The 24975-nt window shown below is 44.3% G+C and overlaps 1 protein-coding gene across 17 annotated transcripts in view; it reads right to left on the reverse strand.

Annotated features, from left to right (window-relative positions):
• Window positions 1-3471: 3471 nt before the first annotated feature.
• Window positions 3472-24975, reverse strand: part of SDR42E1 (short chain dehydrogenase/reductase family 42E, member 1) — a 45674-nt gene continuing 24170 nt past the window's right edge. For 4 of the 17 annotated variants that reach the window (XM_086350054.1, XM_086350059.1, XM_086350055.1 and 1 more), the window contains 2 exons: window positions 6723-6815; window positions 3472-5699 (listed from right to left, as the gene is read on the reverse strand). In XM_086350054.1, coding sequence (XP_086206180.1) covers window positions 4586-5699; window positions 6723-6790 — 1182 coding nt within the window. In that variant the 5' untranslated portion in view covers window positions 6791-6815 and the 3' untranslated portion in view covers window positions 3472-4585. Of the gene's footprint in view, window positions 5700-6695; window positions 6816-7735; window positions 9705-16453; window positions 16822-16959; window positions 17306-24975 lie in introns of those variants that run through there. The other 13 variants (XM_086350063.1, XM_086350064.1, XM_086350053.1 and 10 more) reach the window with 12 other exon arrangements.

The raw sequence follows: 24975 nt of genomic DNA on the forward strand, positions 1-24975 counted from the left end.
ACACACAGGTCAGTAAGTCGGGGAGGGGGTGTGAGAAGCTCGGAACTCGGGACCCTGCAAGAAGCTGGTATAGCCGGGCAGAGAAGGCAGTATGGTGTGAGATGACCCAGGGAGAGGCAGGTGGAATCAGATTAGGCAAAGTCTCTTGGGTTGTATTAAGGATTCTCAACCTAAACCCAGAGAGCTTGGAGTAGGGGAAGTGACACAGATTTACACCTTTATAAGACCACTCTGCTTAGCACGTGGAGAATGGGTTAAAGGGACACAGAAGAGGACACAGATGGAAGAGAAAAGAGGCTTTTATTGGAGCCAAGGGGAGAGCAGTGACAACTGTACCCTGGGAATGGGCAGAAGGTAAACTCAAGGGCTAAAGGTGGATCAGATGTGTCAGCTTAAGGGCAGCTGGGAGCAAAGATTATCCCAGATTTCTGGCATAAGAAATTCAACATTGGTGACATCTATTAAAGAGAGGAACCCTGTAAGAATTTGGAGGGATTGTGAATTTCATGTTAGATATGTTGACTGAAAAGTGCTTGTGAAATATCCAGCTGGAGGTGCAGAGGTGGTTGGATGGGTGGGGCTAGAACTATAAATTTAGTATTGTATCAATGTATTTGGAATAGAGATGGAAATTAAAGCCAGGAGCTTGGATGAGATCACTTCGGGAGAAACTGTGGTATTAGACAAGGGCCTAGTGCTGAGCACAGAAGAAACTGATCATGAAAAACTGGTGAGACGCAGAAGTGTGGGAGCAGGCTCCAGCTTGGCCTCCAGTGACCCCACCTCTTGGTTTTCATATCCTTGGGGCTCCTCCCATGTGGAGGCGGCTAGTCAGGGCAGCCCATAGATTGTGGAAATGACAGCGCACGACCACGCTGGTGGCTACAATCTTCTGAGACCTGAATCTTTAGAGACCTAAACTGGTGCCTCTGGTTCAAACAGAAAGAGTTCTGGTTCAAACAGTAAGGTTTCTAAGAAGCTAGAGGGCATTTGTCCCTCAACAGTCTCAGCAGAAACCCATAGTATAGAATATATCTCAGAGAAATATGTGGGTGGGGCCTTTGCTTAATAGTGACTGCAGTGAGATTCCTAGGAGACATAAAGTGTTCACAATAATCAGGACTGAAAGGGATACACTACAAAAGGGAAAGGGGCCTTTCAGTTCAGTTCAGTCACTCAGTTGTATCCGACTCTTTGAGACCCCATGGACTGCAGCACGCCAGGTTTCCTGTCTGTCATCAACTCCTGGAGCTTGCTCAAACTCAGGTCCATTGAGTTGGTGATGCCATCCAATCATATCCTCTATTGTCCCCTTCTCCTCCTGCCTTCAATCTTTCCCAGCATCAGGGTCTTTTTCAAGGAGCCAGTTCTTCGCTTGGACCCCCTCAAATTCTACCAAGGGGAAGCAGGCTGAGAAAATATGTAGCTGTAAATATAGGCTACCTTTCATGGAAGAGGAAGGATGAGTCAGATGGTGGAGGTCAGCCTCCAAGATGGGACCCCCAACACTCCTCCTGCGTTATTCGTACTGAATACCACGTGGAAAATGACTGACTTGTATAAAGCGTACATAGTGTGGAGTGCGCTGTGTGACGTCTGAGGACAAGTCATGAAAGACACTGCAGCTTCCACTTTGCTTTCTTGAATCGCCTGCTCTGAGGGGGAAGCCAGCCGCCCTGTCATGAGGATGCCACACAGCGAGTCCTACGGAGATGCTCACATGCTGAGGAACTGAGTTCTCCTGCCCACAGTAACATGGATGATCCTGGAAGTGGATCCTCTGGCTTCAGTCAAGCTTTCTGATGACTGCAGCGCTAGCAGAAACCCTAAACCAGAGCTTACCCAGGTAGGCCACACCCAGATACCTGGCCCACAGCAACTGAGAAGTAATATTTGTTATTTTAGGATGATATGTCTTGGGGGGTAATTTGTTATGTAACAATAAAAACTAGGAGAAAGGCCAAAAGAGTGTGAGTTCATGAAAAGTAAATGGATTATGTTTCAAGGAGATATTGGACAAGTATGTCAAATGTTGTGAAAATATCAAATGTCTCATATTTAGATGACAATGAAGCCCATTTATCAATTTCATTTAGATACCTTCATTGTAGAAAACATAAACAAGAAAAATCCACTGTGCTCAGTATAGTTGGTATAAGAAAACTTAGAACTATCTGCCATTCTTTTGAAGGACTTCATTAAAAATGTTCTGAAAGTCTGTGAGGCCTCTCAGTGACAACAAATAAAATAAAAATGCTTTGCTGCACTTACCTGGCCTCTCAGTCACCTTCCTGCATGGACACACCATGTCACTGCTGGACTGCAACTCTGTAAAGGGCAGAGGTACCTGTCCTTCAGGACCTGGAGTGTTAGATATGCTGCACATATGCAGACAAGTTGAAAAGTCAAAGTATTAGTCACGTAGTCATGTCTGACTCATTGTGACCCCAGGGACTGTAGCCTGCCAGGCTCCTCTGTCCATGGAATTCTCCAGGCAAGAATACTGAAGTCGGTTGCCATCCCCTTCTTTAGGGGATCTTCCCGACCCAGGGATCAAACCCAGGTCTCCCACATTGCAGGCAGATTCTTTACCATCTGAGCCACCAGGGAAGCCTTGGTCAGACAAGTTAACTCAGACTAAGTTAACTTCATGAAATGCAAAATAAAAGACTCATATTTCACTAAAAACAATCCCACCACCATCTTAATGTTGCAATTTATATATTATATATTAAATTATATATTAAAAGTACTCACTACATCTTACTTTTTGCTCAGAACAAACCCTGTGAGGTGGGTAAGTGGGTTAATGTGCCAGATACTCAGTCACTCAGTCGTGTCTGTTTGCAACCCCATGGACTGTAGCCTGCCAGGCTCCTCTGTCCATGGGATTCTCCAGGCAAGAATACTGGAGTGAGTTGCTATTTCCTACTCCAAGGGATCTTCCCGACCCAGGGATTGAACCTGTGTCTCTTGTGTCCCCTGTATTGGCAGGCAGATTCTTTACCATTGTGCCACTTGAAAAGCCCAAAGGTGGGTTAATAGAAAGGGCAAATACATTCCTATTTCCCAAGGCAGGCAACTGAAGCCCTACAGAGGCTGCAGTTACTTGGTTAAAAGACCATACAAGATATTCATGGTGGCAGATCCTCTGGTATCAAGCTGAGCACTTTTGGGCCTCTTCATCCAGCACCCTCCTCCTACAAATACTCTCAGACCAAATCTAACATGACTTTCCACAGCCATCTGTCCTTACAGCCTAGGAATGCTGTCCTTTCTGTAGCTGGAATCAGAGAATGGGTGAAGACTGTCTTCTCTGCACTTCGGTTCCCATGTGACAGTACAACTTGAATGTCTGCCACAGCAATCCCCGTGGGAGCCCGGACAATGCCACCATTGTTCAGAACATTCTTCACTGGAAGAGGCCTTCAGAGAACGGAAATTCTCCCCAGAAGAAAACCAGTCTATTAGTTGAGAGTTATGTTTTATTTTTTAATTGCAAATGGTATCATTAGCTTGAATATTCTCATCAATCATCAGATTTTTAGCTGTTTCCCAGATTTCAATCTCTCCTTGGAGACCACAACTTTATCAACACTGAATATATTTAAGCACACTTGTTACAGACTCTGAGGGCACATCACAAAGGTATTCCAGAAAGGTCAGTAGCAACAGCACCCTCTGAACAGAATACCCTGAGGAAGAAAACCCTCATAAGGAATGTGTAATAATAATATTAATAAAAATAATGGCTTGTAAGTGTGGTGAGTGGCACTTTATATACCTGGTCCAATTTAACCCTCTAAAGAATCCTGGGAGGTAAGATAAAGGTCTATTCATTTCAATATCAAACATTACCATGTGGTCACACAGGTATAATACCTTTATGTCATGAAGGGCAAAAACTCATTCCTAGAACATACACTGTGACTAGCAACCGCCTCCCCTGCAAAAGTGACCATCTCCTCAGAGGCTTGGGCTGCGGGGAAGTAGCTCAACTTGTTGTTTTTCACACAAGTGCAAGCCTGTTAGCATTTTGCCATTCCCATATCAGTGTTTCAACCTCTGTGAAGTCAATGCAAAACGTATGGAATGAAGATAAGTACATTTTTCGCTTCTGAGAAATTCAAGTAAGACATTTCCCATCTGAGGGAGTTTAGCTCTATGGGTTTTGGAATGACGTCTACTGTCCATGTCTGAAGGAGGAAGACCCAAGGATCCGAATCTCAAACTTATCCTGGTTTCTGTTTTCTCCCTTCAGGATCTGTGCAAGGAGGTAGGAAATGAAGACTTAATCCAAGAATCAATTTTTTTTTTTTTTTGGCTGTGCTGTGTAGCACATGGGATCTTAATTCTACAACCAGAGATCGAACCCATACCTCCTGCGCTGAAAACTCAGAGTCTTAACCACTGGACAGCCAGGGCGAAGTCCCCCAAGAATCTATTCTTAAGTAGCGACTTGAAGATCCAAAGGTTGACATCAGGTATCTATTCTCTATTTTTAAAACGTGTGTTTCATGAAAACCACCTCAGTATATATAACAACTTCAGTGGTGTACTGTACCACCTCAGTACAGCTCCTCCTTCACATCGACAGGATCACGGAAGGCAGCAGCCACACGAGAACCACTGTAACCACGAGTAAGATCACCAGCCCATCCCAAACAAGACACTTGGAGTCACAACTCCCAGGACGTCTGCCGTGACCATGGGCTTTAAACCACTCGACTGCCTCCTGGAGGTCAAATGGCTGAGCCTCATACCCCAGCTCCTTCCTGGCTTTCTCCAGGCTAAAGTAATGTGTGACGCCAGTTTTGTAAACTTCGGTGCGGGTGAGGAAGGGCTGGAAGTTGTAGAGTCGCCCCAAGATGAAGTGGGTCATCTCTGTCAGGAAAGCGAAGCAATAGATGAGGGTCAGGGGCAGGCGGGTGGACGGGAACTTGTAGCCCAGGCCCTCAACCAGAGGCCGGAAGAACTCAAAGTTGTTCACAGGCCTGCCGTCTGAGATGAAGTAGGGCTGCCCAGCAGCAATGTGGCCCTTGTTGGCTTTCAGGGCCTCTGAGGCCAGGATGTGAGCCTGCACCAAGTTGTCCACGTGGACAAATTCCACCAGACTCTTGGGGTCTCCATACACAAACCTGAACAGGCCCTTCTCTATGTAGCTCACTATCCTGGGGAGGTGCCTCTGTTCTCCAGGCCCGTAGATGCCAGCTGGCCTCAGGGCACAGGTGCTCAAGACCCCACTACCCCTCTCCAGGGCTGTACCATTGGCTGACAGCACCTTCTTCTCAGCGATAGATTTGGTCCGAGAGTAGTGATCAGGATGGAGGTGAAGGGGCAGGTAAGGCAGAGATTCGTCTCCATTTCTGATGACCTGCCCTCCGAAGATGACGTTGAAAGTGCTCGTGTACACTAACCTCGGCACCCCTCTCCTCCTGCATGCCTGGAGGATGTTGTCTGTGCCCCCCACGTTGATTTCTTCAATCAGGCTTCGATTCAGTTGCTCGCGCCCTGACATACCATAAGATGCGATATGGAACACACAAGCCACGTCGACACCCTGGAAGGCGTTCTCTATGTCAGAGAGACAGCGGATATCTCCTAGTATAAACCAGATGCCTTCTGGAATGGTCTGGGCAGGGCGGCTGATGTCAAACAGAATCACATGGACTCCCAGAAGGTTCAGAGCACAGCCAAGGCTGCAAGAAGAAAGAGTAAAAGTTAGATCAAATCACTATTAAGCTATGCCTTGGAAAAGTACGGCTCAGGCAGTGAAGGGTCTGCCTGCAGTGTGGGAGACCTGGGTTTGATCCCTGGGTTGGGAAGATCCCCTGGAGAAGGAAATGGCAACCCACTCCAGTACTCTTGCCTGGAAAATTCCATAGACTGAGGAGCCTGGTAGGCTACAGTCCATGGGTTCACAAAGAGTCGGACATGACTGAGCGACTTCACTTTCTCTCTTTCTTTGGAAAAGTATATAATTTTCCCAGTCTTCTTGGCTTATCCTGTGAGTTCCTCACTTTACACATTCATTGGTACAAGTTTTACTTATGCAAATATTAAAAAACGAGCATCTTCACATTTATTTAAATTACAGTGAGAGAGGCTTTATCTTCAAAGATGGTGGTGTCCACATATTACATTCCCCCAGCCCCCTGTTCCAGGCATGCATGCATGCTAGGTCACTTCAGTCGTGCCTGACTCTTTGTGACCCCATGGAATGTAGCCCACCAGGCTCCTCGGTCCATGAGATTCTCCAGGCAAGAATACTGGAGTGGGTTGCCATGCCCTCCTCCAAGGAATCTTCCTGACCCAGGGGTCGAACCTGCATCTCCTGCAGCTCCCTGTATTGCAGGCGGATTCTTTACCACTGAGCCACCAGAAAACCCCTCCTCCCCCCATTCTAGCACTCACCATCTATTCTTCAGAATATTTATGAATGATAATGTAACTGTGAAAGAATAGCCATTATTTTAAATTGTTTGTGATATGATTATCTCCCAACCCCGATTCAATGGCTTTATAAAGAATTTTTCTTCAAGTGGAATGTATCTATAGTTCTCAATTTCCTAATCTGAGCAGTGGGCAGCATGGTTCATTCCTGGTCTACACTGTACCAACGAGTAAGAGTCTACACTGCATTAATGTAGGTTGAAAGCTATACTTTTCCCAGAAACTACCAGTAAAATACTTGCATGGACATATTTTACAGATGCACTGACCGGAAACCAAAATAGCCACCTCCTCCTGTAATGAGGACTGTTTCCTTCGGAGATTTGTGGGAATCCATATGTGGCAGTCAAAGATAACTGGACCTATGAAGAAAGTAGGATGCACCACTGTTACTAACCCAACTGCAGAAGCGATGGTCCCCTACTTGGGGTTAATAGACACGAAAAGGCAGTGTGCTCCAGCAGAAAGAAAAGCTAAGACCTGGGTTCCCGTCATGGCTTTGGGACATTAGCTGACTCCTGCCCACCCACCTCGTCACTTCTTGGGCTGCACAACATTTCTGCCCGTGTGTCAGCAGGAACAGTACTAATCTGCTCTGACTGCCTGGCAAGGTCAGTGTGAAGATTAAATAAGATAATGTAGCTGGGAGAGCTTTGAAAAACCACAAAGCACTCTCCAAATAGAAAGCATTATTCTTAATCCGTGGAAAACACTAGAGGCTTTTTGAAAAGAAGTTGTTCGAATTTGGCACAGAGGGTCATTTTCCGCATCCCCCCACCCCCTCTGAAAAATCAAGGACAGAACTCTGAAGCAAATTTCCAACATCTTTTGTTTAAGACAGCACACTGCAGCATAGTTTAATACGGCTTTTATGTAAAAAAAAAAAAGTAGAAAAAGAAGGGAAGGACAAAAAGGTCCTTTATGTAGCAAACCATATTCACCCACCCAGGAAATCTTCTAAGTACTGTGTGTGCTCAATGCCTTTGGGAACCTTGCTTCCCCCTCCCTCCGCATCTATGCTAAAATTATATTCTAATTATTATTTTCTCAAGGCTCCAAGACACCTTTCTTTCAAAAACAAGACAAAACAAGCAAAAAGTGGGCCACTCAACTCTTTCCGCTTAAGAAGAAATGGAACAGGAAGCTCGCAGGTCCTCAAATGCATTTAAACACACACACACACACACGCACACACACACACCTTCTCTCATTCAGTCAAGTAAGTGGAGACAACTGAGAAGCGTGGTTAGTTAGGGAGACTGCAAGCAACCAAAGGTGCTACCATTTGGACAGGTTCATCCGAGCTGTTGCTGCATTAAACATCAGAGCTAAAAATAAGCTCGCAGGATTCTGGAGACCGAATGGGAACATGTATAAAAACTGCCTGATGTAGTGTAGGTGCTCCATGGATATCACTTCTTGAATTTCTTTTCTTTGAGTTCCACAGTCTAAGGATTCAATTTTTCTCTTACATTCCCACACATCATGATAAGGTCTCTCAGAAGTACAGGATTACACAAAGCTTGTCAGATTCTTCTGGATAACTCTACTAAGAAGCTTTGATCACCAGCAAAGCTAATCAGATCATTCGTGCAGAAATCAGTTGGTGTAACAGCTGAAGACAAGATTCAGCAAGTGACTGTCTCCGTGGCTTGAGGGTAAGAAAATTAGGAAAACTGATCAAAATGATGTGAAGGATGGCTGGAGTCCCAAGGTCTGACTAAGCAGTTGCCATTGTTGTGCTTACAGGAAAATCCATCACGAATGAATGCCCCGGCATCCTCTTAATATGCGACTTTATGTTTCTATTATTTTCTGAGTGCAGGACGCTCCCATTCGGATTTGGACTAGCCAGCCATAAAACTTGCTGCGGTCCATTCTGTCACTTAACATGATCACATGACTTTGTTATCACTGATGCTGCTTCCAGACACAGAAGGGTGTCAGTCAGTGACACTTCAGCCCAGACTTCTTACTGTCACCACCATGACCTGGTGGCAACCTCCTTCTCTGACTTCCTCTCACTCTTTTGTTGGGACTCTACTCCGCGCTCCAGCCCCCTGAACTTCTCCCTTCTCTTGATAATGCCAAGCTCATCTGTGCTAAGGCCTACGCGCACTCCTTGCTTCACCTCTGTGTGAACCGCTGCCAAGCCAGATGCCTGCCAGGCTGCGTCTTTCTCAATATTTAGGTCTGCTCAAGTGCTCGATGCATAGGGTAGTTTCTGAAGAGCTCTCCCTTATCTGAACACTGCTTTGTTTTCTTCATGGCATATTACCTAAATGTATTTGTTTCCTTTCTGACTACTGATCTCCTTCCAGCAGAATCTGGGTGCCATGAGAACCGAAACCTTCAGACTTTCTCACTGGCATGTCCCCACCAGACAACCTCGGATGCAGAGGATGCCCATCAAGTATCTGCAGAATTCATGGATGATTTGGAACATGGTGAAATACACCCAATTTAGTAAAATGATGATGGGCACAAATTATGCAGGGCCCGGCCGTGTCCAAGAGTCGTCGCTGTGTATGCCAATCAGTGCTGCCATTTTCATTTAACTTAGCTCCTAAAAAGGAAAGTTCTGGCATGAAAATGACATAAAGCAAAATGTGACAGAATTCCTGCATTCCGGAGCGTATGCTAGAGGAGACAGGCTTCTGCAAATTAAAGTAGAAGGCAAAATGGAGAAACCAAGATTCCTTCAGGGGAGCCTGCACTCTATTCTGCAGACAACAGTCTTTGCAGGTGTCCACGACGGCGGGCTCACTTCAGTCCTTGTCAAAGATTAAGCTTTACCTGGAGGAGGGAGAGACTGCAGGTTGGCAGGAGTCTAGGTGAGGGGTGATGAAGGGGCAGGGCCAGCGTGCTCAGTTGAGATCACCGTGAGGCAGGGGCAGCAGGAGAAGTCTAAGGACGGTGACGCCCTTAAGCAAAACCGCACTTACAGGTTTTAGAACTGTTCTATTTGGTTACAGGGTTTTCATTAAGAGGATGCCAGAGGGGGGAAAAAAAGGTTAAGATATTTTTCTATCTCCACAAGAATTCCCCGATAAGGAAATCAGAAAAAGGACAAGGCTTCAAAGAGCCCAGCTAAGAATTTTCCAACAGAAATTCTTCGCAGGGACTTCCCTGGTGGTTTAGTGGTTCAGACTCCGTGCTCCCACTGCGGATGGCTCGGGTTCGACCCCTGATCAGGGAACTAGATCCCACATGCCGCAACTAAGAGTTTGCATGCTACAACTAAAGACCCTGCAGTGAAAGTAAGTGAATAAATAAATATTTTTTAGGAAAGGAAAAAGAAAAAAGAAATTCTTCCAAATCTCTTCTTGTCCTTTTTTAAAAAAATTTTTATTTTATATTGGAGTATAGCCAGTTAACAACACTGTGATGGTTTCAAGTGCACAGCAAAGTCACTCAGCCATCCACAGACACGTACGTGTTCTTCTCCAAACTCCCCTCCCATCCAGGCTGCCACATAACATTGAACAGAGTTCTCTGTGCTATACGGTAGGTCCTTGTTGGTTATCCATTTCAAATACAGCAGTGTGTATCAATGTCCTTTGTTTTTAAAATTGCACATTCCCATCTAGTCATAAGACTGCAGGCCAGTCCTGGCTCAAGTGCACACTAATCACACCAGGAATGTACAAATTCAAACTATTAATGCTTCCGAGTACCTGTCAGGCCTATTCACGCTATTCCTCATTACCTTCCAGCTAATTCCAGAATTATCTGGGGCAAGAACCTGTGTAATTGACTTGAACTGGAGGGTCAGAGGAGTGGTGACGAGTAAGGAAAGATTAATAAGTTAGCAAGACAAATGGCAATGAGAGAAGCCTATCCACCCGGCTGGTGAAACCTTCATAGATGACCAGCCATTAGTGCTGCCACCCAGAAGCCACCTCCTCCTTTTCCAGCTGCCTGCATCGGTGAGCACAGAAAAATCGCAGCAAACACATTTCGCAGGAAACCAAAAGAAATTCCCATGAACACTAAGCCATAAAGGAGAAAAGAGGGTCTGCGTGGTTTTCCTTCAAACAGCTGCCTGAGTTTTTATATTTCTTTACTAGTTTCCATCTGATTCTTTCCAGGGCTGGGCACTCAGACCACTGTTTATAATCTCAATTGCTTTAAGGCTCTTCCAAAATGTGGCTTTGTTCAGTAATTGCTTCCTTCTGGGTTGGGGGGGAGGGTCACATTTAATCTGAGTAGTCATTTTAGCTGATACAGGTTATGGTTAAGTACACGATCCAAAAAAAAAACCAGGAATCTTAATTATAAACAAGAAAAAATGAAATTTAAAGTTAGCCTGACCCCTTGATAATACTAAGAACGAGGGTAATAAGGTTGACATCTCACAGGAAAGTCATGAGAAGAAACTCATAAAAATGACTAGGAGTACTTCAGATTTACAAAGACCTAATTAAATGCGAAGGATCAGTAATAAGAACCTCAGCTTATGCACACAGTTCCTTCATCCCCAGGGTTCAAGAGCATGATGCTACTGACCCTCTGGTATTAAAATGCAACATACAAATCTAGGCACTACTGGAGTATGGCGAGCAGAACTGAAGACAGCTTTCATAAAGATAAAAATTTACTGTATTTACTTTAAAGGAAGATAAAAATATATCCAGGTAGTTTAACCCTATGATGGCGTGTTTTAAATTACTGCCAGGTACTGAATGGAGGCAAAATTAACTGTGTTCTTACTGTACTGAGACCAGGAAAGCGTATTGAGGCTAGAAGGTTTAGAAACGGTGCTGCTCAAATTCCATACATGATCTGAAAGTTATCTGTGTTTAATACAAAGCAGTCAGAGCCATAATGATGAACAAGTAGTTACAGACAATAAGGAGAGTCACCCTGATACAGGTAAAAGGGAAGTGAGGTGTAAAACCTAAAAGGCCAAACACATCTGCGAAGAAAATTAACCGCACAGCATTAAGGGGAAAGTTGACACAATCATGCCAAACAGGGGTATTTGTGCAGTTTTGAGTTTTACTGGCAGTGGCAGGGAAGTTAATTCTATCCCTGATCTTCTTGTCCAGCTACCCACTCAAACTCCTTTTGCCTAGATATTTGTTGCACAAAAGATCCTTGCAGTCTTGCAGTTATTCCTGATACTTATGATATAAGTTAATCACAAAGTTTTATAATCGGTATTTTCCAACTGCTTCCCAAACTATCCATATTAACTCCATGCAAACCTAAGCCATTTCTCTAAGAATGTCAGCAGGAATGAGGAATATTTGACAGATCCTAGACCTGGTCCATTATATGTATTACTGTGGGCAGGAATCCCTTAGAAGAAATGGAGTAGCCATCATGGTCAACAAAAGAGTCCGAAATGCAGTACTTGGATGCAATCTCAAAAACGACAGAATGATCTCTGTTTGTTTCCAAGGCAAACCATTCAATATCACAGTAATCCAAGTCTATGCCCCAACCAGTAACGCTGAAGAAGCTGAAGTTGAATGGTTCTATGAAGACCTACAAGACCTTTTAGAACTAACACCCACAAAAGATGTTCTTTTCATTATAGGGTACTGGAATGCAAAAGTAGGAAGTCAAGAAACACCTGGAGTAACAGGCAAATATGGCCTTGGAATACAGAATGAAGCAGGGCAAAGGCTAATAGAGTTTTGCCAAGAGAACTCACTGGTCATAGCAAACACCCTCTTCCAACAACACAAGAGAAGACTCTACACATAGACATCACCAGATGGTCAACACCAAAATCAGACTGATCATATTCTTTGCAGCCAAAGATGGAGAAGCTCTATACAGTCAGCAAAAACAAGACTGGGAGCTGACTGTGGTTCAGATCATGAACTCCTTATTGCCAAATTCAGACTTAAATTGAAGAAAGTAGGGAAAACCACTAGACCATTCAGGTATGACCTAAATCAAATCCCTTATGATTATACAGTGGAAGTGAGAAATAGATTTAAGGACCTAGATCTGATAGATAGAGTACCTGATGAACTATGGACGGAGGTTCATGACATTGTACAGGAGACAGGGATCAAGACCATCCCCACGGAAAAGAAATGCAAAAAAGGAAAAATGGCTGTCTGGGGAGGCCTTACAAATAGCTGTGAAAAGAAGAGAAGCGAAAAGCAAAGGAGAAAAGGAAAGATATAAGCATCTGAATGCAAAGTTCCAAAAAATAGCAAGAAGAGATAAGAAAGCCTTCCTCAGAAACCAATGCAAAGAAATAGAGGAAAACAACAGAATGGGAAAGACTAGAGATCTCTTCAAGAAAATTAGATACCAAGGGAACATTTCATGCAAAGATGGGCTTGATAAAGGACAACAATGGTATGGACCTAACAGAAGCAGAAGATATTAAGAAGAGGTGGCAGGAATACACAAACGAACTGTATAAAAAAGACCTTCATGACCAAGATAATCACGATGGTGTGATCACTCACCTAGAGCCAGACATGTGACTTGTGAAGTCAACTGGGCCTTAGAAAGCATCACTATGAACAAAGCTAGTGGAGGTGATGGAATTCCAGTTGAGCTACTTCAAATCCTGAAAGATGATGCTGTGAAAGTGCTGCACTCAATATGCCAGCAAATTTGAAAAACTCAGCAGTGGCCACAGGACTGGAAAAGGTTAGTTTTCATTCCAATCCCAAAGAAAGGCAATGCCAAAGAATGCTCAAACTACCGCACAATTGCACTCATCTCACACGCTAGCAAAGTAATGCTCAAAATTCTCCAAGCCAGGCTTCAGCAATACGTGAACCGTGAACTTCCAGATGTTCAAGCTGGTTTTAGAAAAGGCAGAGGAACCAGAGATCAAATTGCCAACATCCACTGGATTATCAAAAAAGCAAGAGAGTTCCAGAAAAACATCTATTTCTGCTTTATTGACTATGCCAAAGCCTTTGACTGTGGATCACAATAAACTGTGGAAAATTCTGAAAGAGATGGGAATACCAGACCACCTGACCTGCCTCTTGAGAAACCTATATGCAGGTCAGGAAGCAACAGTTAGAACTGGACATGGAACAACAGACTGGTTCCAAATAGGAAAAGGAGTACATCAAGTCTGTATATTGATACCCTGCTTATTTAACTTCTGTGCAGAGTACATCATGAGAAATGCTGGACTGAAAGAAGCACAAGCTGGAATCAAGATTGCCGGGAGAAATATCAATAAACTCAGATATGCAGATATGCAGATGACACCACCCTTATGGCAGAAAGTGAAGAGGAACTAAAAAGCCTCTTGAGGAAAGTGAAAGAGGAGAGTGAAAAAGTTGGCTTAAAGCTCAACATTCAGAAAATGAAGATCATGGCATCTGGTCCCATCACTTCATGGGAAATAGATGGGGAAACAGTGTCAGACTTTATTTTTTGGGGCTCCAAAATCACTGCAGATGGTGATTGCAGCCATGAAATTAAAAGATGCTTACTCCTTGGAAGGAAAGTTATGACCAACCTAGACAGCATATTGAAAAGCAGAGACATTACTTTGCCAACGAAGGTCCGTCTAGTCAAGGCTATGGTTTTTCCAGTGGTCATGTATGGATGTGAGAGTTGGACTGTGAAGAAAACTGAGTGCCAAAGAATTGATACTTTTGAACTGTTGTGTTGGAGAAGACTCTTTCGAGTCCCTTGGACTGCAAGGAGATCCAACCAGTCCATTCTCAAGGAGATCAGTCCTGGGTGTTCTTTGGAAAGAATGATGCTAAAGCTGAAACTCCAGTACTGTGGCCACCTCACGTGAAGAGTTGACTCATTGAAAAGACTCTGATGCTGGGAGGGATTGCGGGCAGGAGAAGGGGACGACAGAGGATGAGATGGCTGGATGGCGTCACCGACTCGATGGACGTGAGTTTGAATGAACTCCGGGAGTTGGTGATGGACAGGGAGGCCTGGTGTGCTGCAATTCCTGGGGTTGCAGAGTCAGACACGACTGAGCGACTGAACTGAACTGGACAGCAGGGGGCTGTATCTACTGGCACCCAGATGCATCTGATTCTACAGCCTACACGTCACCCACATCAAGCACTCAGGGCTGTGCAGAGTCCCTGACCTGAAGCAGCCAAGTCTATGGTGACCTGAGTCCCATGGGGGCTTTCACAGCTAACACATTCTGCAATGTCAAATGGGCCCTTCCAATTTCCAGAAGGGCAGGCAGGAGGTGCCCCGTCCCCTCCCAAGAGGCAAGAGGTAGTGGGGAGGCAGGGTTAAGCTTTTTAGGTTATAAATCAGAAAATCTGAGTCCTAGACTTGGTTCTCCCATCAGTTCCCTGTGTGACCCTGGGAAAGTCACTGAACCTCTCGGATCCTGTTTCCTTCTTGCTAAAAGGAAAATAGCAACTATGTCGGCATTTAGTATTATGGGCAAGGGGCTTAAGGTTTACCACGGAAGCCTCAGAACAGTCTTCTGAGGTAATTATTATCCTCAGCTTTTCTGATATGAGAAAAAGACTCAGAGGTCAAGAATCTTGCCTATATATATCTCTCTCTCCAAAGTAAAGGAAATCACTATCTCCAAAAGGTATCTGCACCCCCATATTCACTGCAGCATTATTCAAATTGCTGAGTCATGGAAACAACCTAAGTGCCCATTAAAGGATGAATGGATAAGGAAAATGTGATGTATACACACACAAACACACACACAGTGGAATACTATTCAGCCACTCAAAAAGGGAAGGAAATCCTACCATTAGTGACAGTACCAATTGACCTTGAGGGCATTATGCTAAGTGAAATAAGTCACAGACAAATACTGGGGTGATCCCGATTACACGGAGACTCTAAAAGAGCTGATCTCATAGAAACAAAGAGTAGGACGGCGGTTGCCAGGGGGTGGGGGATGCGGGAAATGAGGAGATGCTGGTCAAAGGGTATAAGCTTCTGGTTACAAGACATAATTGAGTTCTGGGGATCAAATGCACAGCATGGGGGCCATATGTAATATTACCGTATTACAGGCTTGAAAGCTGCTGGGCGAGTAGATCTTTTTTCCCCCTCCCCACTTTGGGACCCCGCAGCTCCCAAGGCCGAACCGCCCAGGGTGAGCCAGGCCCCGCCTTGCTGGCCCAGACGCCAACTCCATGCAGATCTGATCTCAAGACCTCCACCTGGATGCCGCCATCTTCCCGCGTGCCAGGCGAGAGTAGATCTTTCAAGTGTTGACCACACACAAAGAAAACTATCATAATTCTGTGAGGTGATAGAGATGTTAACTGACCTCACTGTGCTTATCATTTCACAATATATATGCGTATCAGGTCACCAAGTTGTGCATCTTAAAATCACACAACGCCGCACGTCATTTTTACCCTAGTCAAGTTGAAAGGAAAAGCATCTAAAACAAACAAAAAACTGGCCCACAAATTATGCAGGTGACAGAGGCTGAGTTGGAGCAAGGACTTGAAGACAGATCAGAGTAGGAGGACCCAGCTGGGTTGGGAACAACGCAGTGTCATTCGCTTACCACCTTCATAGTTTCCGTCACACCTGCTATCTCTGATACTTTGTTGCTGCTTAGTTGCTAAATGGTGTGTGGCTCTTTGCGACCCCATGGACTGTAGCCCGCCAGGCTCCTCTGTCCATGGTATTTTCCAGACAAGATTACTGGTGTGGGTTGCCATTTCCTACTCTGGGGGCTCTTTCTGGCCCAGGGATCGAACTCGTGTCTTTTGCATTAGCAGGCAGATTCTTTACCACTGAGCCACCAGAGCAGCCCTATCTCTGGTACTAGTACTTACTGTTTTATTTAAAACTCCTTATCTTTTAGCAATAAATACCTTCATTTTAAATGGGAACCTTACACGGCCACTTAAATGGAAAACCAGAATCATCTGTCATCAAGACAAAGTAATCTTTCCCCCACAAAGTGCGATTATAATAAAAAAAAATGTAAATGGAGTTTAGCTTGACACAGATGCCTGTTGAAAGTTCTGAGCTTGGGGCCTGCCATCTTTTTCAAAAAGAAGACGAAAACCAGAAGCTAGCCGGTGCTTGAGACCTTCGGAACGATCCTAGAAAGAGACGCTGAGCCCCGCTGCTTGGAATCCGAGGGGAAGTGGGGTGAACTCAGGTCGGCCATCACTCACGACCGCGCCCCGTACCAGCGGCCACGGGGCTCGTCCCACCTGGGCCGCCACGACAAGCAGGTAGCGGCCGACAAGGTCGTCCTCCGCAGGACCCCGACGCGCGTGCAAGCCCAGGCGTCCCCGCCAGGGTCACACAGGGAATTGATGGGAGAACCAAGTCTAGGACTCAGTCTAGGACCCGCGCCTGGGTCCCGGCGGAGGGGCGACCCTCCCTACCCGGGGCCACTCACAGAGACAGAAGACCACAGCGACGCCGGGATTGCGCGAGGTGGGGCGACTCAGGCCCCTCCCTCTCCCCACCGCCACCCCCGCTCTGCGCCTGAGCCGTCGGACCAGCCTCCTGGAGCCACTTCCGGCCTCTCTAGGATGCTCGGAGGTCTCGGCATCTCTATGGTATGCAGGTTTCTCCCACCATCACCTGTGCGACGGTGTGGCGTTCACTTCACGCATCTTCCCGAAGTGCCTAAACCGTGTGTTCCAGCTTCGCGGGAGCCCTTTCAGGGCATATCGGTTATGAAAAGTGAAGTGGTGAAAGTGAAGTCGCTCAGTTGTGTCCGACTCTTTGCGACCCCATGGACTGTAGCCTATCAGGCTCCTCCGTCCATGGGATTTTCCAGGCAAGAGTGCTGGAGTGGATTGCCACTTCCTTCTCCAGGGGATCTTCCCAACCCAGGAATCGAACGCGGGTCTCCCGCATTGCAGGCAGACGCTTTACCGTCTGAGCCGTCGTCGGCTATAACCACCTCCAATTTAGACTTCCGTTTCCGTCTTTGTGTACCTTCAACGTTGAGCAGGACTTCCCTGTAGCTCAAACGGTAAAGAATCTGCCTGCGATGCAGGAGACTGGGATTCGATCCCTGGGTTGTGAAGTTCCTATGGAGCAGGGAATGGGAATCCACTCCAATGGTCTTGCCTGGAGAATTCCATGGACAGAGAAGCCTGGCAGGCTACAGTCTGTGGGATGGCAAAGAGTCGGACACGACTGAGTGACTAACGCACACACAATGTTGAGCATAGGCAGTGCTTGATAAATAGGAGGTGCTTAGCTCATTTATTGCTTCGATGGATGAATGGATGTGTGGGTGTCTGGATGGATAGATGGATGGGTGAACGGGTAGATGGGTGGGTGATGGATGGATGAGGCTCTCTATGCTCCTGAGTATTCACTTGCCATGTATCTTTTCAAATCTGTCTCTGAGTTTCCATATTTATGTATATTTTCCTGTGTCCCCAGTTTCCCCTATTTTTACAGTTCCACTTCTGATCAATGAGCGAGCAATGATGCGAAGACTAACCTTTGTTGCTGGCATATTGAGGGCAGCATTTTAACAGTATCATCGTTTAGGATTTGAAACAGCTCAACTGGAATTCCATCATTTCCACTAGCTTTGTTCCTAGTGATGCTTCCTAAGGCCCACTTGACTTTGCACTTGAAGCACAAGCTGGAATCAAGATTGCTGGAAGAAGTATCAAAAACCTCAGATATGCAGATGACACCACCCTTATGGCACAAAGTGAAGAGAAACTGAAGAGCCTCTTGAAAGTGAAAGAGGAGAGTGAAAAAGTTGGCTTGAAACTCAACATTCAACAAACTAAGATCATGGCATCCAGTCCCATCACTTCATGGCAAATAGATGGGGAAACAATGGAAATAGTGACAGACTTTATTTTCTTGGGCTCCAAAGTCACTGCAGTGGTGACTGCAGCCATGAAATTAGAAGAATTTCTCCTTAGGAAAAAAGTTATGACCAACCTAAACAGCACGTTAAAGAGCAGAGACATTACTTTGCTGACAAAGGTCTGTCTAGTCAAAGCTATGATTTTTCCAGTAGTCATGTATGGATGTGAGAGTTGAACTGTAAAGAAAGTTGAGCATCGAAGAGTTAATGCTTTTGAACTGTGGTGTTGGAGAAGACTCTTGAGAGCCCCTTGGACTATAAGGAGATCCAACCAGTCAATCCTAAAGGAAATCAGTCCTGAGTGTTCACTGGAAGGACTGATGCTGAAGCTGAAACTCCAATATTTTGGCCACCTGATGCAAAGAACTGATTCCTTGGAAAGGACCCTGATGCTGGAAAAGATTGAAGGCTGGAAGAGAAGGGGACGACAGAGGATGAGATGGTTGGATGGCATCACTGACTCAATGGACATAAGTTTGAGCAAGCTCCTGGAGTTGGTGATGGACAGGGAGGTCTTTCATGCTGCAGTCCATGGGGTTACAAAGAGTCAGACACAACTGAGTGACTGAACTGAATTGAACCTTTGTTGCTGAAGTAACCAAAGACTTTAAAGCCATATAGAAAGGAATGTTGACATCCTTATTCAAAGGTGTCCTGGGGAGGCCCATCTTTTTCTCCTCATCACAAGTTTGGTTCCATGGAAACCTGCAGGCTCTGTGTACAAACACACACACACACACACACACACACACACACACACACACACACACGACTTGACCCCTGGCTGGAGAAGACTTCATTTTGATGGCTCAAAGGATAGGAGTTTTGACTTCATACACTGCTGTTGCCACATGCAGACTCCAATAAGCTCATATGACGTAAGTCATTTACTGCTAAATTTTCACTGAGAACACAGAGTCACAAAGAAAACCTCAAGCCCAGGGATATAAACATTAATGAAAGCCATAGGAAGAAAGCCGAGTCCCCAGTGTTGGCCTCTTGAATCGTTCCTCTCTGATCCTATCTGTCTTGTCCTCAAGTGTGATCCAGCCATAAGTCTTAGGAGACTGAGATATGGTTGTAGCAAGTAGTCTTAAGACACAGCTTTTCTCTGCCTTCCTAGCATGCATAAAGATTAGAGGAGGAGAAGAGGAAGGCTAGTGAGGTGACTGGCAATATGTTCTTGGGACCAGTAGCCAAGGAAGAAAATATCCCTCTGAGGATGCAGTATGTATGACGGACATCCTTTGGGGAAATTCATCTCTAAGAGATGCCCAGGTTTACTGCCTGTTGATAACCCATAAGAAGAAATGTGGCAAATTTAAATGTTAATATCATCGTGCCACCAAGGACTCTTTTAAAATCTAAGCACTTATGTTTTAAGGGAAAATCATAAACTTTACAATTGCTTCCTTAGTTTCTACCCACTGCAATTTAGTGAGTTGATTTTATAAAGGTCTGAACAAGAATTTTAAGATAAAAATGACCAGGAAAAAAATTGACCTCAGTATTAATTTACATGTCAATCCTTTTTGAACAATTTTTTCCCCTAATAATATATCCAGAGAGTGGATACATTTCAGAAAAACCAGTTTACAGTTATCATTCTTCACAGATGTCCAACAATTTATACTATTAGCTCATCAGATTCACAGAAATTGTATCCATTAAGATTCTTTCAAGTAGTAGAGAATTTTGGTGTTGTTGTTTAGTAACTAAGTCGTGTCCGACTCTTTTGTGATCCCATGGACTGTAGCCCGCCAGGTTCCTCTGTCCTTGGTATTCCACAGGTAAGAATACTGGAGCGGGTTGCCATTTCCTTCTCCAGGGAATCTTCCTGACCCAGGGATCGAATCCGCGTCTCCGGCATCTCCTGCATTGGCAGGCGAATCTTTACCACTGAGCCACCAGGGAGGCGCAGTAGAGAATAGCTCTAGCAAATATAAGTGAAAAAAATGTCAACTTTTAGAATCTCAAAAAGAGTTCAATAATTTATGCATGTATGATAAGAAGTGCTAGCTTCTATAATAGATAAATCCTGATATCTCAGTGGTTTAATGCAATAAAAGTTTCTTTTTCATTCTCATCATAGTTCAGTTAGTCTGCAGGGGAGAGTGGCTCTCCTGCACACAATCACCAGGGCCCCAGCCTTCTTTCATTGGTTATGTTTTTTCATTTGTATTCAACATGTGTCCGCCAAGGTCACTGTAGAAAGGGAAGCAAGACCTTGGCTTTCCCTAGCACCCCTGTTTAAAGTAGGTCCCCTGCAACCCTTGAAATTCTCCAATCATTTCAAAGCACTTAGCTTATCTGAAATTATCTTGTACAGTACTATCATGAATGCTCTGTGAGGCCAGAGACCTGCTTTATCGAACTAGTATATCTCTACTGCTTGTTAGAGTATCTGGCATAGAGAGAATTTGAAAAGAACTGCTGAATGAATGAGCAAGTGAGTGAATGTCCCAACTCTGGTTGTCTGTTCAAAACCAGATTTGTGGATGCGACCTTCTTTTGACCCTGGTTGGGTCAGAAATCACCTCTAATGTAGTAGAGGTGGCAAGGGGGTATAAGCTATGGGGATACAGCTATGGCAAGTGGGTTAAGAGCAACTATTAATAGCCTATCACTAAAATCCAGGGCAGTTTCTAGAAGAGGAAAATCACTGTGAGCCTGGAAGTTACCCTCTACCTTGCTACCCCAAGGTGTGAAGGCAGCCACATCAACATCACTGGGAGCTTATTCAAAATGCAGATCTTGGATTCCACTCCAAACACAAGAATCTGCAAAGGTCTTGTGAAATTTGGAAGTCCCCAGGGAATTCCTATGACCAATAAAGACTGAGAGACGCTGCCCTAAAAGGTTTTTATCACTACGACTCTCCGATGTGGGTAAGAGATTCCTAACAGTAGTCTCTTGCTACACCTGGAACCCAGGTAAGATTTAGTGACTTACCCAAGGTCACAGAACTAGTAATTGGCAGAGCTGGGGTTAAAAGGCAAGGCTTCAGGCTCCAAATCCCACTCCACTCCATGCTTATCCCACCATGCTGCTCTATCTCCTGGATAAACCTATTTCCTTCCACTAATGAGAAAGATTCAAAAGGGAGAAATAAATGGGAAAAAAATAGAGTTACATTTAAATGCTGGTTAATGGTTTCAAGAATTGATTTGTTTTAGAAAAGGAAACAGGCATTTATTGCTTACAGTGCATTCAATACACCGTTTTCCCCATTACATATTAAAGAATTCTCCAAGTAACAAAAGGGATATTTATGTTTCATTTACTCAGCAATTAGGCATCTTAACATTCTTTTATAAGCATTTGTAGCACTTATTCAGAATTACCAATATCCTATCTGGGTCAATGGTTTTTCTTTTCCCTTCTTGGATTAAGTTGTTTACATAGCACTGATTAAAACTACATGTTATTTTGAGTATCTTGGCCAAGGGCTTTCTGCTCAGGGCTCAAGCATTTGAAGCTTTCTTATTAGAACACAAAAGACCCCCAGAGATAGTGAAGCTTGCCTTCGCCACTTTTGTTCTTTACTGTTTCCAAAGATTGAAGAATGTAGATACCAACCATGTTAATCAGCTTGCAAATCATAGAAATCTATCCTAGCATGGGTAAATCAAAGGAATAAATGATTGGCTGCTGTAGCTTGAAGCTCAGAAGTTGGATCTAGCTTCAGAGTCTTAAACATCATCAGAGTTCCATCTCCCCGTCTCTCAGCTCCCCTTGCTCCCGTTTGACCAGTTCTCTTCCTGTGGCTTATTTAACTTACATGCAGAGTACATCATGCAAAATGCCAGGCTGGATGAGTCACAAGTTAGAATCAAGATTGCCAGGAGAAATATCAGCAACCTCATATAGGCAGATGATACCACCCTTATGGCAAATTGAAGAGGAACTAAAGAGCCTCTTGATGAAAGTGAAAGAGGAGAGTGAGAAAGCTGGCTTAAAACTCAACGTTTAAAAATTAAGATCATGGCATCTGATCCCATCACTTCATGGCAAATAGAAGGGGAAAAAGTGGAAGTGGTGACAGATGTTCTTTTCTTGGGCTCCAAAATCACTGTGGACAATGATGGCAACCATGAAATTAAAAGACACTTGCTCCTTGGAAGGAAAACTATGACAAACCTAGACAGTGTGTTAAAAAGCAGAGACATCACTTTGCTGACAAAGGTCTGGATAGTCAAAGCTATGGTTTTTCCAGTAGTCATGTACGGATGTGAGAGTTGGACCATAAAGAAGGCTGAGCACCACAGAATTGATCCTTTTGAACTGTGGTGTTGGAGAAGACTCTTGAGAGCCCCTTGGACTATAGGGGGATCAAACCAGTCAACCCTAAAGGAAATCAGTCCTGAATATTCATTGGAAGGACTGATGCTGAAGGTGAAGCTCTAATATTTTGGTCACTTGATGTGAAGAACTGAGTCATTGAAAAAGACCCCGATGCTGGGAAAGATTGAAGGAAGGAGGAGAAGAGGATAATAGAAGATGAGATGGTTGGATGGTATCACCGAATTGATGGACATGAGTTTGAGCAAGCTCTGGGAGTTGGTGATGGACAGGGAAGCCTCGTGTGCTGCAGTCAATGGGGTTGCAAAGAGTCAGATGTGACTTAACGACTGAACAACAATAAGAACTATGAATGAGACGCCAAACCTGTGCAAACCAGCATTGTCGACTTGCTCCTTAGGGCCACAGAAAAAGGATCATTATGGCAATACGAACTCGGAAAGACAGATGCATCTTCCCTCCCCTCCAGAAGGATAGGCTCTAATAGTTGCAGCTCATGGGTCCTGGAGCGTGTGGGCTTCAGTAGTTATGGAGCTTGGGCTCAGTTGTTCCTGGTGTGTGGAATCTTCCTGGACTAGGAATGAAACCTGTGTCCCCTACTTTGGGAGGCAGATTCTTATCTATTACACTACCAGAGAAGTCCTAGACCTGCTTCTTTTGAATTCCCTTTAGGAAATAAAGCACAAACCCCATCAATATTTCCTTATTCTATGTGGGGAGTCCTCTTAGGAGCGGGTGACATACCTCAGAATAGACTTTGCTAGGAATTCCGGTGATTGGATTGTGGGAGAAACACCATGTTCTAGCTTGAGTTTCTGCAGAAGCAGATCTTGAGGCAAGGATTCAAGTGCAAGTCATTCGTTTGGAAAGTGATCCCAGGAACTACCAGTAGGCATTTTGAGGGGTGTGGTGGTGATAAAATATAGTAACAGTTGCATACTTCTGTGAATACTGAAAACCACTGATTTATGTACTTTAAATGGGTGAGTTGTATAATCTGTGAATTATATCTCAATAAAACTGTTACTCAACTACAATAAATGCCATTTCGTCATTTCAACATGGAGTGAAAGAGGACCAGATGTCCTTTCACCCTGGACATGCCCACAAAAATGTGCCATGGGTGGCAAAATCAATACAGGTTTAGGAGCCACTGCCTTAGAAAAATAAAAATGATTCTCTTTCTCCACCATCTCTATAGTTTTTCCCGGGGGCACTCCTCTCCCTGCCCTCTTTCTCAGGGCAAAGAAAAAAGTACAAACCTGGAGGGAAAGAGGTTTGAATAATAAGTGGTTTTCAATTAGCTGCATTGAAAACTGAGAGTTGACTTGTATTAATTTTCATGATCAAATTACTTCATTTTGTCTCTCTTCTAACTGCGAGGGTAATTTTATGCCAGGATTATTTCAGTCATTCTAATTATGCTTGCATCAATATTTAGTGGGTGTTTACCTAACCCACAGCACACCCAAATGTTCTCTTCCCTCAGAGACCGTGGTAGCACGATGTAATATGAATAGGTGGTGCACAGGACCGAGATTAAGTTCCTTTTATTTCTCCATCTTTGTTTGTAAGGAACATTCAGGTGGCGTTTCTTGAAAAGCAACGTATATGCTATTCAGATGCATCTATAAAACCAAAGGCAAGTGTTGTGAATGCTGTGAGTTCATTACATGATATTAAATGCAATTCTCACAAAGATGTTTCATTAAAGGTTCAGTTATATAAGACAAATCAAAATTTACCATTTGTTTAGATTTTTCTTTTTGTAAAGAAGCTTCGCATTCTTGTTGTCATGCATTTGAATTACTCTGTCACAGACAGAATTGCTTACCCTAAAATTTTCATACAGAATCCCTTCTCCTTAACACTCTGTATTTATGTTCTTCTCTGTCTTCTCACTCCCCTTCATCCTTTCCTCTCCATTTTCTTTCTTCAGAAACTGCATTTTCTTCCCACCTCCTAACTGAGTTAAAACCTAAGACTGAATCTTGTCTTTTTTTTCTTTCATGCCTACATCCTTCACTTAAAAGAACACTTCATTTCTCTTGGTTTCAGTTCTGAACCCTGAGCTGACGTTTCCCAAATATACATGAACAGGCACTGGGATGTATTTATGGGAATGGTCCATTTATCTTAACCTGATATCCAGAAGTGAATCCCTCATCTCCAGCAACACCTGACATTGGCCGGACCATTTCCATACTTCGTTTTTCCCCCTTCATTTTCATTTAACTTTAATTTTGCCTTGCAAAGTCTCTTGGCCTCATTCTCTCTTTCCATTTCTTCTATGTTCACTGTTTTCCTGATGGCTTCCTAACCAGAGGAACACTCCAGCGGGTCAGCAAGCTAACCTTGGTGGTCTGCAAGATCTGATCATCTCCATTCTGAAGCTGCCTGCCTTCTTCCTTCCTTCACTCCCAGGATCCAAAGACACCTGACCCCTGCATCAC

This window comes from Bos grunniens, chromosome 18 (assembly GCF_055505025.1).
Source record: "Bos grunniens cultivar Pamir isolate PY7600 chromosome 18, Bosgru_T2T1.0, whole genome shotgun sequence".
NCBI lineage: Eukaryota > Metazoa > Chordata > Mammalia > Artiodactyla > Bovidae > Bos > Bos grunniens.